At 36.2% G+C, this 21837-nt stretch overlaps 2 protein-coding genes across 2 annotated transcripts in view; one reads left to right on the forward strand and one right to left on the reverse strand.

Annotated features, from left to right (window-relative positions):
* Positions 1–5468, forward strand: part of LOC107713696 (poliovirus receptor homolog) — a 6391-nt gene extending 923 nt beyond the window's left edge. Inside the window, exons 2-7 of the mRNA XM_016519284.1 lie at positions 170–275; positions 1290–1426; positions 2267–2357; positions 4166–4211; positions 4604–4649; positions 4831–5468. Coding sequence (XP_016374770.1) covers positions 170–275; positions 1290–1426; positions 2267–2357; positions 4166–4211; positions 4604–4649; positions 4831–4856 — 452 coding nt within the window. The 3' untranslated portion in view covers positions 4857–5468. The remainder of the gene's footprint in view (positions 1–169; positions 276–1289; positions 1427–2266; positions 2358–4165; positions 4212–4603; positions 4650–4830) is intronic.
* Positions 5469–9875: 4407 nt separating this feature from the next.
* LOC107713718 (pyridoxal kinase-like) overlaps positions 9876–21837 on the reverse strand; it is a 17653-nt gene continuing 5691 nt past the window's right edge. The window contains exons 4-12 of the mRNA XM_016519304.1: positions 19127–19231; positions 18777–18860; positions 15881–15915; positions 15635–15720; positions 14112–14157; positions 12835–12946; positions 11338–11474; positions 10775–10841; positions 9876–10618 (exon numbers count right to left, since the gene is read on the reverse strand). Of these exons, the coding sequence (XP_016374790.1) occupies positions 10506–10618; positions 10775–10841; positions 11338–11474; positions 12835–12946; positions 14112–14157; positions 15635–15720; positions 15881–15915; positions 18777–18860; positions 19127–19231 (785 nt within the window). The 3' untranslated portion in view covers positions 9876–10505. The remainder of the gene's footprint in view (positions 10619–10774; positions 10842–11337; positions 11475–12834; positions 12947–14111; positions 14158–15634; positions 15721–15880; positions 15916–18776; positions 18861–19126; positions 19232–21837) is intronic.

The raw sequence follows: 21837 nt of genomic DNA on the forward strand, positions 1-21837 counted from the left end.
TTTTTTTTTTTTCACATTTCTGACACAACATGGAGGCATCACTATTCTCAAAATGTTGTGCTCATTCCGACTCTGTAACCCAAAGTGTAAGAAATATGGCTTTAGTTTCACATATAGTACATAGTGTTTATGGATATATAGTTATTTTTTGCTGCTTATTTTTTCCTAGATCCTCCTGAGTCAGTGGTTATAATTCCTGACAGTCCAAAAAATGCTAAAGTATTCTGGTGTATAGTGGATAGTAACCCAGAACCAACCAGCTACACCTGGACAAGGTAATAAAAATTATTTTTTTGGGCTGTGTATAATGGCCTGTGGTTAATGGAAGAGTTGAACAGTTTTAAATAAACTGAAAATCAGACAGAAAATGATCATCAGGTAATACATTATTGAAGTCATGCTTTATGAAAAAGAGTCACTAAATATATCTGTCTCAGTGGCAGTTGTTATTCTATAAGCCAGTGGTTCTCAAACCTGTCCTGGAGTACCCCCAGCCCTGCACATTTTGTATGCCTCCCTCATCTATCACACCTGATTCAACTCATCAGCTCATTAGTGGAGACTGCAAGACCTGTGTCAGATATAGGGAGACATACAAAATGTGCAGTGCTGGGGGTACTTCATGGAGAGGTTTGAGAACCAGGTTTGAGTTACTTTTGCATATTTTGGCTTAACTTTTGCATATTGGGCCAAGCTCACAGGTTCCAAGACTTTACTGCCATATTGGGACATATTCCCATAGTAAACAGCTTAGGGAGCAAGAACATAGGACAGGACTTGATTTTATCCATCGGTTGTTGATTGCATTTTGAAGAGTGAGCACTGCACATCGGAATGGAGGCAGATTAACTGCAACATTGGTGTACATACGTCATAGACGTCAAGTGAGTCGTATCACAGGGAGAGCAAGTTATGGCATTTTGATTAAAGATTACAAGGTCAAAAATTAAATGCATGGCTGAATCATTCACAATAAGGACAGTAATGTGCATTAAGAAAACAAATAAGGTCAGTTTTGATTTCATGTCTACTTTCTGTATGTTGTTGTGTATGCCAAGTGCAAAGGTTGTAGGCTGAGATGCTTGAAGGTTTTAGGTTTCAGAGAGAGACAGATGCAAGGCTGTTCTGATAAGTCGCTGAGGTGTTGGCCTGTGGTTGCTAGTTGAATTTTTTTGATGTTATCCAACTTTGTTTTAGTTTTTTACAGATAGTTTACTACTGACCATCAATTGTACTGTTATGTACTAGCAGAACATGCTCATTGATCTTTCATATCTCTCTATTAACAGAGAGAGTACTCCCTATTATGAAGGCAACAAGCTTCCTGTGCCAAAACTGTCCCCCGACTTTAATGGCTTGTACATTTGTAATGCTTCAAACAAATATGGAAGTTCATTAGGTTCCCTGTATGTGAATGTTCATACTGGTGAGTCTATTTTTGTTTTTATAGTTAATGGTACATGTCGTTTGATGTTCTTGAAACTCTTATGCTATGAAAAAGGTTGTGTGTGCTGCTGCTCTGAACAGAACTGAATTGAGAATGCTGTTTAAAGTCCAGCTGAATTGCTGAATTTCAGTTGTGTTAACAAACAGAACATTTACATTTACGTGTTTGACAGTATATAACTATGCATGCAACACTTAGATAAAACTGGCAGTAAAATGCATGCAAAAAAAAAAAAGATTAAAATTCTACATTAAGTAGATATTAAAAACTGTGAAACTATGATTGTTTTAACCAGATATCACTGTATCATAATAATTTCAATCCCGGATGTGGTAATCTAGGACAGTGGTTTTCAAACCCTGGGTCACGACCCACCCCACTGGTCGCCAGGATGATTTAAGGAAAATGTATATATGTATGTAACAAAGTACAAGACTCAGGGAAGAAGGACGCTTAAAATGTTTCTGATTACATGTTTACATATGTACTGATTACATAACATGTTTTTACAGCATTGAACATTGTAGCCAATCACAGACGTATCTGTTGATTTTTTTCCAGAGTTCCTCTGTGGGACTCGAGACTGGTGTGATGCATGTTGTCACTCCATATATACTGTATATATGGCTCGCGATAATTTAAAAAGAAAAAATACGGTCGCGCTTAAAGTTGGAAAACCACTGATCTTGGATAAATTTAATCTGTGACAAACCATGACTATCTAAACAGTTATAGCATTTGTCAGCCTTTTCAGAATAACAGTAACATTGTAGAAGTGTGGACTTGACACTTTTACATCTCTCCATCCCTCTTTCCTAGAATCCAGCACCGTCTGTTGGGGTCTGTTTGGTTTTGTCATCTGCTGTGCTGTTCTTGCTGTTGTTGTTGGTGTGATATTCAGATTCAAGCGGTGAGTTTGAACACTTTATTTGTCTTAGTGTCACTTGATAGTTGGAGCTTTTGTATCTCAAGTTTTAGTTTGTTTTGGTTATATTTTAATATTGCCCTACAATAATAAATTGTTCAAATTGAACATTTTCCAGTGATGAGCTGTTTGTTTGACACAATTATAGTAGATTTTTTTTTATGTGCAGTTATGAGGAGTGGTATTTTAAACCACTGAGAGAGTCATCACAGACTGGACTGTGTGATGCTGCAGAAATAGAAACCAAGCAATCAACAATGTCTTGGCAAAAATGTAAACTTATAAATGCATCAGTGTTAATTTAGTTTTAATTAGTTTGTTTTAATTTAATGGCAATGTAATATAACACAAATTATAGTGTTATAAATGTACATTAATTTTTAAATGAAAACAAAACGTTGCTAAATTCACAATTTTATATTTGTGGAAATGTGTAACATGTAAGGAGGGAGTGAAATTACAGTATTGACTGTTATAAAAAAATGCTTGTTCAGTTCAGTACCTTCGTTATCATTGTGTCATAAACAGAAGGAAAACAATAAATAAACACCAGTTCTGCATATTGGTTATTGGTCACATAAACATGCAGATAATCGGTATCGGTGTCAGTTCTAAAAAAAAAAATCAATATTGGTCGATCTCTACACTGTAAAAAAAATCCCGTAAAATATACGGTAAAAAACCGGCAGCTGTGGTTGCCGGAATTTTACCGTAAAAAATACGGTAGCAACGTTTTAGGTTTTACGGTTTTAGCTTAAATTTACAGTTAAATACCGTAATTTCATTAACTGATATAATATTAATATACCAACCTATTGAAGTACTGAAATCTGTTTTGTACCTTTGTAATACACTGATAACCACCAAAAGCAGGTGGTGATGAGAAAGTCACATGATGAACCAAAGCCCATCACAAGCAGCTTTTAAATAATAACATATATAGAAGGTGCACAGTGTCATTCACACAAACACTAAACACCATCATGGTAACACACATGAAACTGAAATAATACAATAAACATTCATTTAACAACATTAATGTGCAACACACAACCCTAATATACAAAACGGATAAGAAAAAACTAAGAAGAAACATAGTTATTTCAACAAAAAAACATCAAATTTGAAATGTAACGCAGGGAATTCTGGGAATGTCAATTTACAGTTATGCTTTTTCACTTCCAAAAACGGTATACTACCGTAAAATTAATGTCCAATACATGTAATGTCCAATACAGTTTTTCACCGTATATAGTAGGGGAATTTACCGTTAACCATTTAACAGGATTTTACTGTAGCATTTTTACAGTCTTTTACCGTTAAATTCACGGTCATTTTTTACAGTGTAGTCCATAATTAGTAGTAATTAGACCTGAAGTATTTGTGTCAGACAAAGAGACTAAATGTGCAGTGTTGGGGGGGGCTCCAGGAACAAGTTTAAGGACCACTGAGCTGGGTTATAAATGTTACAGCAGACTGTACCAACATGTGGTCAATCTGGTCCTGAGCCTCCTCCCCAGTTCCCACCCATTCCCCTCCCCATGTTGTTTCTACGGTGCGAGGACGCACCTACCGGGAGGGGGGAGTAATGTCACGCCCCTGGACTGTTGCATTCTGTGTTTGTCCGAGATTATACGTCTACCCTGGTGTTTCCTGTGATCCTGTCTGCGCCGTGTATTTCCGTGGATGTTTGGATTAAAAACCTGTTGTTTTCGTGTACTCCTGGTCTCCTTGTTCCTCGCTCCTCGCCTTAGGCTAAGTGTGACAACATGTTAAATTGATCTTAATTTTAGGGAATGGATTCCAGTACCACAGCGTTCCAATGATGAGGGAGCACAGGTGGGTTTTTGTTGTTGTTGTGATAGAAACACCGTTTAAAAATTGAGTCGTTATTATATTTTTTCATGTTTTTGAAAGAAGTGTTTTGTTCACTGATATGCTCATCGTGGCTAAGTACGTTTGATGAAAAATAAAGTAAAAACAATAATATTGTGAAATATTAATACAATTTTAAAATAACTGTTTTCTGTTTGAGTGTGTTTTAAAATATAATTTATTCATGTGATATCAAAGCTGAATTTGTAACATTATAAATGTTGTCGCTTTTGATCAATTTAATGCATCATTGCTGAATATTAATTTCTTTCCAAAATAAAAATCTCATTGACAAATTCTAGTGTAAATTTTTTAGATTGTATTCACGATTATAATTTGCCTAAACTTTCCCACAGGGCAGTGTAAGACGAGCAAGACAGGAGGATGATCAGGATGAAAGAGGTAATCCGGTCTCTCCTGTGCAGTTACAACCACTTTTGATTTATGTAGACATGAATCAGAATGAGTTGAGTCTTAATAAGGCCCATGCTCTGAACATTAACTGATGTGGCTCAGTTCAAATCTTGTTCATCTGACATCTTTTAAATTTACAAATTAAAATTGCATCTATGTGATTTCACAGAAATGGGGAGCATTTCTGATCAGTGACGGCTGTTTTTGGACCAGCGCTCTTTCTTGAACTAGATGTCCCAAATGACGAGACGTGCCTAGAGAGGAGAATAATACTAACTGGAACAAACTGAAAGTTAAGGACCGGTAAGAGGGGATTCGAGTGAGAGCGTTAAATTGAAAGTAGAACAGATATGCTGGAAAGTACCTTTTGAAGGGAGCGTGATATTATACACAAGCCTGCAAAAGTCCCTTCTTAAATAATAATAATAATAATAATAATAAAAAATTAAGCATTATGTACAGCTTCCCTTCTCCTGATGCAAGAGGCAGAGCAGGATATCCTATATCCACAGATGTCTGTTAAACCGCAAAGAATAGGGTGAGGTGTAGTTTAGGGATGTGTTAACGGTTACCACAGACCGATGTTGGCTGTGGGTTAACTGTTCTTTTTCTTCCTTTTGTTGTCATCTCTGAATTTAGTTTACTTCTCTTTTATTTTTTTCCTTTCAGTCTGAGTTTTTTTTTTTTTCCTCTCATTCTATGTGTCTGGACCTCAAAACCCATTTAATTTAGGCTTTTTTTTTGTTTCTAGGACAATAGAGACAGGCAAGAAAGTAGGTATGAAAGAGACGGCGAGTGGGAGCCAGACAGATCCAATGTGTCCACAACCGTTTGATCATAGAAATATTTGGCAGAAATGCTAACATGTTCCTTAAATATCAGTCAGACAAATCAACAAACATGGCAATCAGTCACATTTCTTATTTATTTATTTGCTGGTTGCCTGATGTTTTTCTCTCATCCCTATCAACTTGCTGCTCAGTGTCTTGTCTTTGGCTATTGGTAAGCTTTGGCCATTTGATGACATGCATAGAACCAAGCCTTAGCCTAGCTATGTATACCTGGCTGATCTACAGTACCCTTAGGTTTATTTTAATTAATGCATGCCTATACAAACTATGTGAGCCTGAACTGAGGCGGTAGTTAAGCTCTGGGATTCCCTGGTCCAGATGCACATTTTGAGTCAGGATAGTAGTTATACCTCACTCAAGCTCAACCAGGCATACATAGCTAATCATGCGCTTAACATGGCTCATCAAAACAGCAGCAGTACACAAGTCTTGGCAACATTTTTGGGACTTTGCTTGTGTCTTGTGTTTGTGCAGTTTTTACTTGCATGTCACGGCATGTCTTTATAATGTACATAAATACAGAATATCTTGGCAATTTTGCAGTTTTTCTATAGCTTATCTATAATGTTTGGTTCACAATCATTTATATTTATAATTACCATGAAATATTCAAACAAAATGTATTTGAACATTGGCTCAAACTTGAAAATGAATCGTTTTAATTTACAAGATGACTAAAGTGGATAAGAACATTTCATGTGTCAACTATAAACAGATGATGCTAGAGCTTTTCATGAGCTAGTATTTTCAGCATACTTTAAGACAAAACTAAGTTCAGTGGTCTCACATGTTATATTTTCTTTCTATGTTGGCTTTAAAGGCTAAGCACATAGAATTTGAATTTTGTATTTTCGTGTGAAGTGTGCTGTAGGGTGGAACATTAGGTTCAGGGGATTGAATTCATTGCAATATCTCCAGTGTCTTATTGTGATCTCTTATCCAAAACAAAACCCGCCCTGGAGCAGATGAGCTGTGTAGTCACTATGATGATGGACAGTGCTAAAAAAACAACAATCCTCCATGGACTGAAAAAATGCAAGGTCACTCCATGAGTTTGCTCATTTTAACTGGGTAGCTACTCAAACTTGCTTTGTGATGCAGGCCTCTTGTGTCAAGGTGATATTATATGAAGTGGATAACATTTCATATGATGTACATGAAGTCTGAAAATGCAAATACTATGTAAAAACTTGGTGCTATAAAAACCTTTATTTACAGTGTTGTGAAGGACATATTAACATTTTAGGACAAAGATATATATTGGCCTATAATTTATCAAATATCATGGCGAATGTACATTTTGTAATCATTTCTACAGCCTATTAAAAAAAAAAACTTGTGTGGAAAAAGTTAGTACACCCCTACATTTATCACTACTTCAAGTGCAGAACATTAAAGAGGAAAACATAACTTATATAAACACCAGCAAACTGGTCATGTTTTCTTATAAGTTGTGCCATTTATGCCAAGATTAAAAGAGCTGCTGTAGTTTTTTCATAAGATAAACTGCAAACCTTTTCAAACCAGTGGCAATCTGTCCAGGTCAGCCGTCTCACAAAATTTGAGTAAAATGCTTCAGAATGCCTCAGAGCACCCCAGGGATCAAGGGATCAAGTCTGGAAAGGGATGGCAGAAGATCTACTTGGAATGTTAAAGGGGTCATATGATGCGATTTCAATTTTTCCTTTCTCTTTGGAGTGTTACACCTGAAGTTTGTCATTCAACAGATATATGAAGAACAGTTGTTTGGCCACAGTTCCAAACATGTTAGAAGCAAAGAACCTCATAGCAACTGTGAATCATGATGGTTGGATGTTGTAGTTTTGGGGTGTCTTTCTGGTTCAGAGCCCAACTAACTTCCATCATGATGTCAACAATTACACCAAAGAGGACAACATGATGCCTTCTGTGCAACAGATGAAGCTGAACTAGAAAAGCAAATCCAAAAATGATTGACTCGGACAAAAGACAAGGAGTTTAGAACAACCAAGTCAAAGGTCAGATTTCAATGGACATAGTCAGGAACATGAATGGGCTCATACATGCAGGAAACCCATCTAATATCACAAGTGAAGGAATTCTGCATGAAGGAATAAGCTAAAAGACAAACATAATGATACTGGCTGCTAAACGTATGGATGTACTTATTTTTTTTCCACACAATAGTGTTGAATTTCTGTAGCTATTTGTTTATTAAAATATTTCATTGAGAAATATTTGTTTTTTGTTATGTCACCATTAATACTATTCAAATTGAAGTGTCCGTGTCCACACATGCTGACAAAGGGACACATTTCAAGAGGCTTACTTATTCAAATTTGTGTTAGTGTGATAAGCTTTTTTTATATGGGACGCCAAGCAAAGGCATCTGACTACTGCAAGCAAAAGCAATCCAATGTGCTTCACAAGGCAGCAACTGCTTATCAACAGGCATTTTAAGATAATTTAGAAGCACAAGCAGAGAGAAAAACTCCTTCATACCAGTAAAACAATGTGTCCGCACATCAAGGTAATTTTTAAAGGAATACCAGCAACACTTGTGGTCAAAATAATCAGAAAGTGGAACTAAAAAGAATAATAGTTTAATTTGCCAACATGTTTTGGTACACAGGCCTTCATCAGGGCTAAAAGATTGCATACAATACAAAAAACTCTTGCTTACTCGAGGTATGTCAGTTCCAAAACCGCGATGTTCACGGTGAACAAACTAGACTTTAGGTGCATCCCAGTTCATGTACTTATGCACTATTCTATGCCATTTTGTAGTATAAATAGTGCAAGTAGTGCATTCACACTGAAAATTCCAAAAAGAAAAAGTGCATTTTAAATACCAGGATGATGCACGTAATTACCTGAAAAAACAAAGCGTGGAATGTTGGACACTTCATGCACTCAACTGTTGCAGCTTTAATTATGTAGCAGAGGGGGAGGGGATATCAGACTCCAATGATGAATGACAAAATAACCTTATATAATTCATACACTACACAGTTAAGTGCATAAGTACATAGTGTATAGTGCATCATTTGGGACACAACTATTCTCAACAGAGTGCTGAATCCACAAGTCATCATAGAAATGGATGCTAAGAAGTGTGCCATACTTCTATTTTGTTCTTTTTTTTTTGTTTAATGTCAAATTTCGTTCTTAATGCATATCACCACTTAATGGGTGGTTGTGCAATCATTTTTTTTATCTTACAGTTTAATCAGTTTTTATTACTGTGAACAAGAATTATGTTGTTTGATGCATAAATTAATAAGATAATATGGCTTTTTATTGTTTAGCTATTTTACTTGCACATTTGTTACAATATATTTCTATAACAAAAATACAAATGTGATATATTTTACGTTGCAAAAAGAGAAAAAAAAAATGTTTGAATGGAAATCCATGTGTGAGATAAGGATAAAATTAATAAATCAGTAAAATAAAAATTGCTTTATTTTATTATAGTGATTTATTTTAGAAATATATAGGAAATAACCTGCTTTCTGGAACACCCCCCAAACCCCCCTGCATTAAACAATGTAGCATTAAAGTATCTTTGGATAAAGGCATTTACCAGCTGAAGAAATGTTAATGTAGAAGTGCACTGTACTTGCTGATTTTTTTATGAGTACTCAAGTTGATGAGGTTTGACAGGTTGTTTTTTTTTTGAGCATTTTTTTGAGCACTTCCTTCCGTTTGTTCCTTTCTGTTAACAAATATGTTTGACTTATTTTTTGAAGTAGAATTTTACTGTAGCTTGAAGAGTAGCGATAGTCCCTTTACTTTGTTCTGCCCATTTTATTCTATGTACTTTCAAGCCTAGTGTATTAGCAATGCTTTAATAAAAACAAGTTTACACTTCAGCCTGTAACTGAAGGTCATTTGGATGGAGCTTTTTCTTCAGCTGTGTGTAATGTTAAACCTCTTTGCCTGTTTGAATACAATGAAATCTTGATTCAGCAACCTGGTTTGTTGTTAGTAAACTGTCATTTAAACATTTAAATGAAAGTGTTTAAGGTTGTAGCCTGGACATGTACTCACTATAACAGAGCATACATGTAAAATTTATCAAATGAAAACGGCGTTAGTGTTGGAGCACATGGTGTGGTTTAGGTGGACAGTGAGACTACACAAAGCAGCATTATTTCAAAATTACCATCATTGCATTTCCCATATATAAAAAGAAAAACACAATTCATTTTTCCCCACATTTGGCACTTTCTGAAGTACTGCAGAAAAAAAAAATCTTTGTACACAGTAACTACACAAATTTGTAGAGTAAAATGTCTTCAATTGGACCATAATAATTTAAAAATATTTAAAAAATGAAATTCCTGGATACAAAGGATAAATAAAAATTGAAGGATTTTATTATAATGAATAGTCAAAATATGTCAGTTGCCATGGCCATTATTGCTAATTATTACAAAGATAAAGACGTTTTAGTATGATATAAACTATATATTTTCAAGGCACATTCTTAGTATAGACATTAATTGATTTTTATTATTTAATAGACAATTTTCTTACACTTGGCCTGACTGGGCTTGTACAGTTGTTCTGATGAAATAAGACTAACAGATCGAATAATATGTTACATATAACACAGACTGAATCAAATCAAATGTTAGACAACACTCATATGACGTTTTCTTAATGTTAATAAATCATCATAAATACTTAATCCAGATAGACACATACATAAATCATAATAAAATACTAATAATGGCTAGATATAGTCATATGCACATTATGGCTGGAATGTGAACATAATAACATTAGGTACCATGTTAGTTTTTGAATGCAGTACCTGAACTAATGCACTATGAAGTACCAGAAGTCACAGTTTCAATTCTAAGAACATTAGTGTTGTTATAAAAGAATTTATAACACTACAGCATAAAATATAAGCCGTCCACCATCCAAATTATTGTGATTGTAAGCTCTTGCTGTTAAATGTATGACATTCATACTGTCTAGTACATAGTCTAAGATTAAAGCACTACAGAACTAGAGCATTCAAAACTATGGCAGGATCCTCAATGTCTGCTTTACTCTGGACCATCCGCAACTCAAGCTGAGCAGGACTGGGCCTTCGATTCGGACCGGCCACCTCTGAGAGACGAACAAAGGTAAGGGATGAGTTACATTATCATCATATAATAGTACTAAACTAAAAATACGCTGCCAAAAAGGGAAGCTACTGAATGTTGTGACTCAAACATTCTAATTGGGACTTTGCAATATTTGGTTTGCAACAGAAGCTCTTACCTTTTGCATAAGTAATGGTCCTCTTAATGACATGGTAAATGACTGAAACCGTCTTTTCACAGGCCATCTGTCAGAAACACATCAAGGGCTTTGAGTTATAATTCAGCATCTCCTGCAGAACATTTTAGCTTTTATTTTGGACCTTTGTTAAATGGCCCCAAACTATTTGTACACTTAAGCCATGTATTTTTATAGGTTGCTTAAATGACCAAATCGAGGGGTGAGAACCAGAACGGCGTAAGTGACATTTTGGGTGAAATGGAGATATATATATCAAATGAAAGCTCTTGATGAGCGCTTTCTACTGCCAAAAGGACACAAGTGAATTCTTAATAATTTTGGAGTTATTCATTAGAAACCAAACGACTTAACTCTGAACGTACAAAGCCTGTTGGTTTTTGTTTTGGCCCTCCTGTAAAGTTGGTGAAATGTCACTTACGCCCTTCTGGTTCTCACCCCTCTAAATGTAGCCACTGCATATGACTTGCTGATGCAAAAGCAAACTGCTTTATTCTTACACTTGATAATGCAACTATATTTTAGCATGATATCGTGTTGTTGACCTTCAGATCATTTGGATGGAGATGTGTCCACGCCAGCAGCATCGCAGCAAACAGGTCCCCTGTTCCCACAAACACAGCATCAACCCTGGGGATGTCCATACGGATCTGTTGAGTCACCATGGTACCATCTGCTGTTACTGGAAAAACAACACCAGTCCAGTATATCATTAAATTGGCAACTGGGATGAAACCCTAGAGAACCCACTAGTCTTTAAAGACCATGCACTTATTTAAGCCATGAACCAAATCAGACAAAAAGACAAATGTACAAGACTGTACTTAAGGGATTTAATGAGGGGAAAGAACTACAATCCCATGAAGCTTTGTGAATGACCTGAATCAGAATAAAAACTATCGTTTTAAATGTTGATTATACACAGAAACGATACATTTCAAGTTTATTGCAAAATATGCATAATATAAACAATATACAAATAATTTAAGAGCGTAGGTAAACCACCATTCGCAGTGTTTCAGGTTAATGAGCGGGCACTAAAAGTGTCACTATTCTCTGATTGGTAGAGATTCTCTGCAGAATCATGGGTAATGCAGTTTTTCAACAGAAATTCTGCTGCTAAACATGATCATTTTAGATAGAAACAAAAGTGAAAAAGCATTATTTTGGCAATGTTCACACAAAAACTGATGCGTATGCTCAGATCAATGAAGCCTACAATCAATCATTTCCAAAAAGGAATACAAAACCTGTGCTAACTGAAAGGAGAGGATTTAATCCAGATTTAATATTATTTGGTAATAATATAAGAAATTTATAATCAATTTTTGTAGGCTGGTCATTTTTGACTAGGAACACCACAAGTGTAACAGGGTGGTAAAAAATCCTAAAAAAGTTAAAATATTATCCAATTTTTTTTGGGGGGGGGGGGGACGGGTTATACACTGTGTGAGCAAGTTGGTAAGTTTTTAGTCCAATGTGACAACATTAACTAGTAATTCAGGGACAAAAAAAATCCTCTCTGGGTCAAAATAACTAGAACACAATATGAGGGTTAATTGTTTATTGAAACATGATTATTTCAAAAATACGTTGAAATAATTTGGGCTGATGGTTTCAAAACATACCATTGATTACCACCTTGTAGCTCACAGTAGGTCTGTCTTTACAGTTTACAAGTTATCATTAAAAAACAATTTCCCTATGGAGAAAACGAATGGGATTTTCCTTCCAGAACCTGACTGTTGCTCTCTATTAGTCTAACTGTAGGCTGTTCATGGTTGCCGAACAACAGCAACTTTCACAGGTGTGTGGTTCTCTTCCTCTAACAACAGTTTAACAGAGACAAAACAGAGACAAGCTGCAAGGTGTGACCTTTGAACATGCTATGCAAAATGAGGCAACTGAATTCTGAAATATAACTGCAACTTACTCCACCCAGGCAATTACAGATGATGAAAAGTATGAAGCAAGCATGGCAAGAGCTGTAAGTTTCATTGTACTGGGCTCCAACTTGTTTGGAAATTAAATGACAAAATCACCTCTTTTCTGGCTCCCCAGGGCAACCAGATACTGATCCCCCAGAGGAGAGGGCAGTTCAGAGCTCGTGATGACCACTGTGTCTGGACCCATCGAATGCAACAGGTTCATAACCTGAAATACAACCGACAGTTTCAGTTTTTGTTCCAAAAGCAATCTGCAATTGGAGTTACATTTATTACAGTTACAACAAGTTAAGCTCAGTGGTGGCATAATGTTCTGAGAGAAGTTTCAATAGTATAGCCACAAGACAAACTATATGCCTGTTAACATGATTTTTGTGGGGAAAAATCCACAAAAAAAATTTTTTTTAATTGTGTTCACATTTACTGTTGTTCAGCAAAAAAAACTCTACGGATCTAGACGATTCACATAAATTACATATTTTGATTCAAAACGGCGAATTTCACCGAAATGCGACTAGTATGCAGGTAATGCGTGCGATGCCTGGCCTCCTTTATTACTTATTTAAGCCCTTGTGAAGAGAGTATCTTCAGAGTGTTGATTAAGGACAGTGGGCTTGGCAGGGTAGTGGGTGATTCTACAGCTCACAGGCTTGACTATTCCATGGACAAATACAATGCAAATAGTATTTTACACGATGTTGTCAGGCAGAGCTTGGACCACAGTGGGAACTGGAGGCTAACAATAGCAGACAGTGTTTCACACATAAAGAGCCGTATGTTGAGCCAAAGTGAGTGGGCAAGCAAGTTCAGAGCGACTGCACTGAACTTCTCTGTCGAGTTTCACCCAGTAAGGCACACCACTTTTCAGATGTTTCCACAAACTGAACTACAGTATATGTTTGAAAAAAATATGATGCTATTAAATGAAACAGGCTATTGTCTAAAACCTAGTGAAGTGCTTTGCTGTCTATAGACAACTTCCTCACTGAAAGGGAACCGATTTAGATGCCCTACGGCAGCAATTCCGTGTGTCATACCATCAGTGTTTCTTACATGAAGCACAAGGGAGACTTGATTTGCAAAGTTCAGCACATATTTTGCTCAGTTGGTCACTGTGCTGAATCGGCTGCGATGCTTGGTTTAAAAATGACTTCTGTGTGAGCTGTGCTTTATACATGCATATATTGACAACAAATAATGAACCTTTTTTTGCGTTCAAAAGTTTTGCTGAAATTTACAGCGAATGAACAGAGCTGTGAGTGTGGAAAGCGGTACATCATAAAAACATCCCAGTGCTGTTATACTTTAAAACAAGATTGTTTGCATCACTAGAGAAGCTAGCTGCATAAATAAAACAGCTAATAAAAACTTACTTCAACTGCATCTTTTTCTGAACTCATGTTTCTACCAGTGAGGAGCCTGTGAGAAAGAAAATGAAATGATATATTATTTACATATGCTGGGTGTGTCATAACGACGATGACTTGTGGGTGAACCACAGGCATAAAACATGGAAATCCAACCATCCACAAATGCCCCCATTACCCCATTTTGCCTTGATTTATAGAACAGCAGAGACAGACAGTGAAGTATGTATGGAATCAGAACATGACCTAGACACCATGTGTTATCAACAACTTTGTCTTAAGCATGTGCACGGATCTCTGACGCAAGCAACCGCAAATTCCATCCCTTAAGAGACTCCATTTGCATTTGGTATGAACATCTGTTTTGGGTGGGCCCATCACAAATGGTCACAGGAGACATATTGTACATACTAATATTGTATGTAGGGATGCACCGATACCGATACTGAGCTCCTGTACTCGTACTCGTTAAAATGCCCCAATACCAAACGCCGATACCACACAGCATGTGATAAGTGCCATATTCAGACAAAGAAACACCGACAACAGACAGCAGAATGGAGTTATTAAGAGATTAAAGATGTCTACGAAGTATATGTATGCAATGAATATAAAACATTCAGTATTAATGCCTGTATAGCTGATTTGCGCCAGCTGGTAAGCAAAGCACGCTGAGTGGATTGAGTGCGAGGCTGCGCAGATGCGCGAGCTTGTCGAGTGAATATCCTTTCTCACAGACATCACTGGAAAGTTTGTAGTTCGGTCGGATATGTCAAAAAGAAGCAAGTAAAACAATGCACAAGTTACTTAGGGAGGGAGGGAGAGAGAGAGAGAGAGCGCGCACTTCTGTTGTGTGAAATTGATGTTCGCTCACTTAGCACGCATCATTTGGATTAAAACTAAATCGTAAAAATAATATAAACATCATTTATTTTCAACCTTAGGCATACACGACTTTCTGGCGAAAGTAAAACTAACAGCCTGTGTGAAATGCGCTAGGCTGTACTGTACTGTACTTGTCCATCTCATTCTGCACCAGTACAAATACGTGCACGCGTTGCGCGTGTTTTGCTTGCTTGAGTGTTTCTGCATTATATGAGTGGCTTTGGAAAATAAATCGCTGCAAGTTTCAGATGAAAAAAACGCGACTTCTATTTATGAAAATATCACAGTTAGGAGATTTATAACGAGTGGTTCCCTGCATTATTACAGCAAAGCGCGTGATTAAAGTACTAAGCCGCTGCAATAATGCTATTAAATTAAAGATGATGTACCACAGAGCAAAATAACATTATACATACTCTTTTGGTGTCTGTACCCAATATTTTAAAAATTTACAAACACAATGAAAATATTGGTATCGGTACTCGGTATCGGCAAGTACCAAAAAGTATCGGTATCGGGCGAGTACTGGAAAAAGTGGTATCGGTGCATCCCTAATTGTATGATCAGACCATATGAACTAGGAGTACACAGGGCCTTAGATTTCTACACACATACACAAAAAATCAGCATAACAGGACACTTACTCAGCCTCAAACTGATTGGGAGTGATTATGTCAGCAGCTGGGACTACTTTGTCCCTGTAGATGGGCAGCAGGTTCTCAGGAACATACTAAAGATAACATCAAAAGTGATCAGTTCCTTAAACTATTTTAACCATATCTAAAGTGTTTCACCAAGTGTTTCTGCTGAATAAAGGGTTACATTTTTGCATAGAAAAATAAGATGCAAATGATGACGGGAAATGATTTTATCATTTTAGATATGCTCACCATAGCCCCATTATCGCCCAGCACCGGATCACACACTTGGAAAGCAGAAAAACAGCAAAAATAAGCATAATAAACATAACTTGCTGTAACACATGTTGATGTTTGGATCAGTGCTCGAAATTCCATCTGCACACCCCTTTCCCAAAAATGCCATTATGTTTTTATCATGTTTGACTCGCACAGTAAAATTCCCACCAATCCATGGATTCTTACTGACTGAACTCCAGATACAGCTCTACTGGTAACACTTTACAATAAGGTGCCATTTGTTAAAATTAGTTAAAGGGGTCATGAACTGAGAAATCAAATCAATCTTTTGACATATAACAGGTCACTGTACTATAAAACATCCTGTAAGTTTCAAAACTCAAAACTATCACGTTAGTTTAAAAACAGCTTTTATTGAAACCAAGCTCAGAAAACGACTCGTTTAGGAATGAGCCATTTTATGACATAATAGTGTAGCTAAGCTTCGCCTCTGCAGGAGAAGATCAACACCTGATTCTACATCGCTGCCTCTTTAGCCCCGCCCACTGATACTGCTTGGAGTAGGAGGAGAGGAAATGCTAGAGATGCAAACAGGATTTCTCCATCAACAGAACCATACAGATGGCATTACAAGATTACAAGACACTGTGTAGTGTAAGCTTTGAAAAACAGTCTTTGAGTGGCCTTCCTTGTGATCCAAACATATCTAGATCGGATGCGAGCGCTGCTGCGTCATGTCTTGAATTAATTTCTCTTTAAGGTCAGAAGCGGCGCTTATACAGTATGTCAGAAATAGAGCGGGACATCAGTTTACTGTCGGGGATTTGTTGTGTCAATCCGTGCCACATCCAGTGGAATCACCGATTAGAGTGGATCCAACAGTAATGTCGCAACACGTAAGTCATTTAGTCACTTAGCAGACGCTTTTATCCAAAGCGACTTACAAATGAGGAAGTAAGTGTGAGTAAATGTGCTTTTACCACTATTGCATTGTCTGTTCCAGACCGCTTGATATATACTGAGTATTTATACATTTTTAACCCAAATAACCCATGTTGTTTTCAGAGTACGTCACAGCAGCGTCCATCTGTTATTTTAAAAGCGAAACTGTTAGCCAATCATGTGGGCGTTTACTTGCGAGTCTTGAATGCGCCCCGCCTATAAAAACAGACCGTTCTGCAGAGAGGCTCAAAAACAGGATAGAAAATAGCCTATTACTTCTAAATTTTTATGTAAAAATCACACTAACATTATAAGTGAACCTCAGAGAACATCAGAAAATAATAATAATAAAAAAATGCAGTTCATGACCCCTTTAAGTAATGCAAACTCTCAGAAGAGTTTTAGCATGTTAAAGGATATGACAATGTTAATGTATTTGGTCTTGGTAGACTAGATCTGCTATGCTGCTGCTCCCACTGTGTGGACGCGCTACTGTAAGTTTTCATGTCACTGCCAAAACAGTGTATGTTTTAGTCCATTGGCTGAGACTGAAATTAACTACACCCCTACATTTATGATCAGGAAATATTTATGTCACTCTCTCTCATAGCTACAGGCTGAGTAGATGGGCCCCATCATTTTGAGGTAAATGTGTTCAAAAGTCTTAAAAATCTGTGTGTAACTAAGAAACGTCACTGCTGATTCAAACATATTTTTTTCTACAATTAAGCACACTTTTTTGGGAGTTATTTCATATCATTTCATTTGTACGTGTGTACAACTGTTCAGAACTGTGCTAGCTAACCATGTGCTGATTGGCATCTTTGAGATCAAAAGTATCTAAAATTGTCACTACTGAAACATTTGGTAGAGTTTCGGTAGTTTTTTTTGGGGTGTTATCCCATAAAATTGTCACTACCGAAACATGTCATTGTTTCGGTAGTGACAAAAGGGAACACATTATCCTCATATTTGGGGGAAATAAACAAAATTTTTGTACAGTTATGCAAATTTGTAGTATTTTTGTATGTTTTTGTAGTGTTTTAGTATGCAAGTTAAAATTTTGTAATGTGATGTGGTCGCTACCAAAGCATTACTGTCACTACCAAAACATGGGATGTTTTGTCAAAAATAAAGTATACTGAATTATCAACTAAGATGTTATGATAGTTTTTGGTTCAATGTATATTCAAACTAACGAATCCTTAACTTTGAAATCAGTATGATCAACTTTTTGCCTTTTACAAAGAAAAATTGGATTAAAAATACAACAAATCTAATAAATTACACTTGAAATATTGTTAAAATGTAATTGTTATTGATTTACCTCTGAAAAAATGTAATAAAATAGCAAAAAATATATATATATTTACAATGCCGGTGTAATCAATATAACAAGTAAATATAACCCTTCTAATTAAATTATTATTACTGTGTTTCGGTAGTGACAAATTTGGGGAGAGGACAAATATTCTAAAACTTTCTGAAAATACAATATGAGAATTAACTGCACAACTGACACACCACTGTGAGCATCTGAGATATGCTGGTGCTGCTGTGTGAATAATAGGCATACATAAATCCAGTAGAAGATCTAGACAGGTGGAGATGGGGGAGGTGGAGGGTTTCAGAGGAACCAGCTTACAGCAAACACTGAACTAGAATATTTAAATGTTGAACAAGCAATTTCATTGGCTGTAGAGCCAACCAATCAACTTGTGTCATGTAGTGAATGTTGTGGTAGCTAGCAGACTGCATGAAAATGACCTGCATCATCGAGTTTCATAAATGAGCTACAAATTCAATGCATTATCTAACATGAAATAATACATGGGAAATATTTATTTATTAATCTTTGTTTTGTTTGTTAATAAAAAATACAGTTGTTCATTGTTTTTCATGTTAACTAATGGTAACAAATGATACCTTAATATTGAAAAGTGTTACTGCTTTAATATATACATACCATACACCAGGTTCGGGTTTGCCCTCTTAAGCTCCTGTACAATGTCCACCACCATATCCAAAAAGGAATCATCCCTAGTGTACCCTGAAAGAAAGAATGATGGAAAACCTCTGGACCATATCAACTGACCATTATTCTATGCAGTGTTAGTGGACAAAGCTTCGAAGGGCAGGGTTTTAGAGATCAATGGTCTTTTATCAATAATCATATTTAATGCAATCATAGTTATAAACAGTCAAGTCACCTTTGGACATACATAATCTTATTTAAACCAATCTGGGCTTGTGTTATGTCTGACAGTTATTGAATCATGTACATCAGTAATTAAATAACAGCTGAGATAAGAGTACCTGTGAGCACATAGTCATATTGGTTCACGTTGTTCAGCTTGATCCCCTCGTACAGGACTTGCAATTCATCTGCAGTCAGCACTTGCCCTTTCCAGTGCTCATATCCTAGCAATAGAAAGACTTCATTCAAGTAGTCTGCATCATATGTATCTTAAATCCATATTTTAGTAATTGGGTATGAGAAAGGGTGTTGAAGAACTGAAGGGTGTTGTCCAGCTCGCCGCCTATTCATAATACAGAACACTCTACTGGCCTTATAAAACAGTTACTACATATTAAAAATATGAAGCACCCACATTCAAATTAAAATGTTATCCCTTAAAAACCATGTATAAAAACTTCAGACATGTTTCTGTTTTCAAACTGCTTTTTTAGCTCTACTAAAAGGTGTGCTTTGAACACAAAAGATGTGCTTTGAACACACACACACACACTGAAAAGCACAAGTATAGTATAGTATAGTATAGTATAGTATAGACCTTTACAGATTAACTGGACAACATATATTAAACTCTTTAATTAACACCTCTAGGGAGAAAGATCACTCAGTTCAAACTGTTCAAAAGTTCAAACTGTTCAACACCTGCCCACTATACAAACATTAGATCATGTTACAGCAAACGTTAGACAGCGTAAATTCAAGCAGTATTTTCTCACTAAGAACAGTATAAGGGGGAAAAAAGCTGCATTGAGCAGCACTTCTCATTCATTACAAGTTGGATTCAAACAAGCTGAGTGAAAGATGACAAAAGATGCTCGAATAACTGCTGTTAAAAATACTGCTGTGCATCATTTAAGCCTTAAATTAAACCTTGATGTAAAAGAGCTGATGTGGTTTTTCCACTGTCGGGTACAAAACAGGATGTTAACACAAGAGCATGTGATGACTGAAAAAAAAAAAAAAAGACAAACAAAGACTGGAGAAAGACTGTCTGGCCTGGCAAGTCTTTATATTTGCTGGACACTAATATAGGGATCCATTTGATCATAATCAAATATTACTACCAGGGTCGGCACCAGAACGCACAAAGTGAGGGGGCAGGCACAATTTCTCCATTTCTGAAAAAAAAAAGAATGTAGGCCTAGTAATTGATGTTATAAATGCACACGCCTGACTTTTGTTTTAATTATCCATCGTACATAAAAAATAAAAAAAAAAACATTTGCAATCAAGACTGAAAAAAGCCAGAAGTGAATGTAAACCAGATTTGGCCCAGACTCTGTTGCTATCTGTGAAGCCAAGCATAAGAATAGCCTACTAATGTAAATTTGTTAACCCACAGTAACAAATTTAAAGACATAAATTTATATATAAGTATATATATATATATATATTCATGTTATATGTTATGTATAAATATATATATTTAAATAAGTCCTGATACCATTGTGTGATTTCATGCTGGGGAAGAAAAAGAAGGGTTTTTTTAAGAGGATAAACACAAAATGCTTTGTATGAGAAGTTGTGAAATGTGAGGAGAACATAACAACACTGTGAGAAAGACCCCGAACAGTGGGAGTATTGTTACAAATTCCTCCTTAAAAACAAAAGTAAAATGAATGTGGTGGATGGGATGGGATGTGAACAGCATGAGCAGCAGAGCGAGGATAAATAGCCCTTAGAAACCCATTAGAGTGCTTAGCAACCTGCCCTGAAAGGAACAGAGAATCAGGGTAATGGTTAACTCATTCAATGCAAACATGTTCAAATGTCAACCAGATGGCCAGGAACATGATAATGGACGATGAGCAATAAAACGTTAACTCCTCTGAAATGAGCCACGGTGCATTTATTTGTTGACCACCTTTAACTATTTCAGACCATCCAACACCCACTGTTCTGTTTAACCTGAAGTTAGGAAATGTCCCATTTAGGTCAATACTCATCAAATTTTGTTGCTTTGCAGCCTGAAATGAAGATGGACACAGTTTTTGTTTTATCCAGCTGTATTTACTCAGTGCAACTTATAACATCCAAGTGAAAGATAAAAAAACAACATGTCAGAAAAAAAATAATAAAAAACAGAATTACTGAGTTGGAAAAAGGATCACCTTCTTGTGTCAGTATTTTGTTGAACCACCTTTACATGTACATTTACATTTACATACATTTACATTTAGTCATTTAGCAGTTGCTTTAATCCAAAGCAACTTACAAATGGAGGACAATAGAAGCAATCAAAATCAACAAGAGAGCAATGATATGCAAGTGCTATAACAAGTCTCAGTTAGCTTAACGCAGTACACGTAGCAAGGTTTTTTTATATAATAAATAAAAAGAAAACAGATAGAATAGAAAAAGAATAGAGCAAGCTTTTTTAAAGAAACAAGCAGTTAGTAAACGAATAGAGTGTAAGTCTACAAGGGGCAAGTTTTTTTTTTTTTTTTTTAAAGAATAGAATTAGAATAGATAGTGCTAGAGTTAGAGGGTCAAATAAAGTTGGAAGAAATGTGTTTTTAGCCGATTCTTGAAGATGGCTAAGGACTCAGCTGCTCGGACTGAGTTGGGCAGGTCATTCCACCAGGAGGGAACAGTTCATTTAAAAGTCTGTGAAAGAGTTTTTTTGCCTCTTTGGGATGGCACAATAAAGCAAAGTTCACTTGCAGAACACAAGCTTCTAGAGGGTACATAAGTCTGAAGTAATGAATTTAGGTAAAGGGGTGCAGAGCCAGTGGTGGTTTTGTAGGCAAACATTAATGCCTTGAATTTT

This window comes from Sinocyclocheilus rhinocerous, unplaced genomic scaffold (assembly GCF_001515625.1).
Source record: "Sinocyclocheilus rhinocerous isolate Xijiao unplaced genomic scaffold, SAMN03320098_v1.1 scaffold2584, whole genome shotgun sequence".
Lineage (NCBI taxonomy): Eukaryota > Metazoa > Chordata > Actinopteri > Cypriniformes > Cyprinidae > Sinocyclocheilus > Sinocyclocheilus rhinocerous.